The sequence below is a fragment of the Triticum dicoccoides genome, chromosome 5B (assembly GCF_002162155.2).
Source record: "Triticum dicoccoides isolate Atlit2015 ecotype Zavitan chromosome 5B, WEW_v2.0, whole genome shotgun sequence".
In the NCBI taxonomy this organism is placed as follows: domain Eukaryota; kingdom Viridiplantae; phylum Streptophyta; class Magnoliopsida; order Poales; family Poaceae; genus Triticum; species Triticum dicoccoides.
In genome coordinates, this window is record NC_041389.1 from 661,142,630 (window position 1) to 661,144,220 (window position 1,591).

Here is a 1,591-nt window from a genome sequence, read left to right on the forward strand (position 1 = left end):
TACTCAGAAATGAATTGAAGCAAAAAATAGTTGTGATTAACTGTACTAAAAAAGGAGCATAGATGCTTATTTGTAATGACTTATTACAACTCAGAAATAAAAAGAAAAGAAAGTAGTTGTGATTAACTTTACTAAAATATGAGTGTAGATGCTTATTTTTAATGACTTATTACAATTCAAAAATAAATAGACGAAAAAATAGTTATGATTAATTTTACTAAAAAATGAGCATAGATGCTTATTTTTAATGACTTATTACAACTCGAAAATAAAAAGAAAAAAATAAATATATCAGAAAAAAACTATATAAAAAGCTACTCAGAAATGAGCATAGATGCGCTTATAGAGGAAATTCAAATTAAATTCATAACAAATTTCAAGAGAAATTCGTATGAATTTAGCCTAAATTCCTTATATAAGGGCATCCATTTTTATTTCCAGAGGAGCTCAATAAAGCAGAGAGGTAGGGGCTTATAAACCGGTCTGATTCCCCTTCGGTTGGCGAGATGGGACTAAACTTTGGCCGCAACGAGGATCAACCCTTTAGTCCCGGTTGATGGAATGGACCGGGACTAATGGTCGTCCTTTGGTCCCGGTTCGGGCCACCAACCGGGACCAATGGTCGTGGGCCAGGAGCGAGGGTCATTGGTCCCGGTTCGTGCCACCAACCGGGACCAATAGGTCCAGACGAACCGGGACCAATGGCCCACGTGGCCCGGCCGGCCCCTGGGGCTCCAAACCGGGTCCAATGCCCCCATTGGTCCCGGTTCTGGATTGAACCGGGACTAATGGGCTGGACCGGCCTGGACCATTGGCCCCTTTTCTACTAGTGACACACACACACGCACGCAAGCAAGCAAGCAAGCAAGCAACCATGCATGTGCACATAGCCTGCATGCACGATATAGCTAGCAGCAAAGATCGACGAGGTAGACCACCCCGGCCAGTGGCTATACTATCCGTCCTGCTCGTTGGCGAGCATCCGGCGGTGGACCTTGTCGATGAACTCGGAGGCCTTCCGGTCGATGTCGCGTTCGGCGTACCAGTGCCGGGCGTAGTCGTCGTCGTCGCTCGGCCGCACCCTGTGAATGTGTTGGTACCTCTGCTGCTGCCGCCTCGCCGCCGTTGCCTCCTCCTCCTCCTGTCTCTTGTTCTTGAACCCGAACAGGGACGCAAGCGCCGCCCTCTTCTTCCCACTCCCCATCGCAGAAATCTCTCTTGATCTAGCTAAGCTTAGCTCCGTTGCAGAATGTGCAATGGTAGTTTGCTTGGTTGGCTGCACGGAGACATGGCGTGTGTATGTGTGTATATATATAGTGGCTAGACATGGCCCACCGCACGCGCGCATGCGGGCCTTGAGCGATTGATTAAGGCGACGATCGCCGCAGTCGTGTGGATGGTTAGGCGAGTGATTTGAATGATTAGAGGTTCTCCGTGGTGCTTTTTGACTGGCCACTCCTCGACCGGGCCGCGTAATCCATCGCCATTTGTTTAGTGAATCCACGGTGATTAGCCTTGACAAGCAAGTGAGCAGATGGACACTGCAGCAAGCAACAGAAAGCAGACGACAAGTGAGTACTGTTGACCAAGG

At 48.2% G+C, this 1,591-nt stretch overlaps 1 protein-coding gene across 1 annotated transcript; it reads right to left on the reverse strand.

The window, feature by feature from the left end:
• Nucleotides 1-955: 955 nt before the first annotated feature.
• On the reverse strand, nt 956-1,204 carry LOC119307584. The gene has a single exon (XM_037583663.1). The coding sequence runs from the start codon at nt 1,202-1,204 to the stop codon at nt 956-958; it is 249 nt and encodes an 82-aa protein (XP_037439560.1).
• Between the last annotated feature and the right edge of the window lie 387 nt (nt 1,205-1,591).

Coding starts and splice junctions, on each gene's coding strand:
- LOC119307584 (XM_037583663.1), bottom strand. CDS start 1,204: ATGGGGAGTGGGAAGAAGAGGGCGGCGCTTGCGTCCCTGTTCGGGTTC.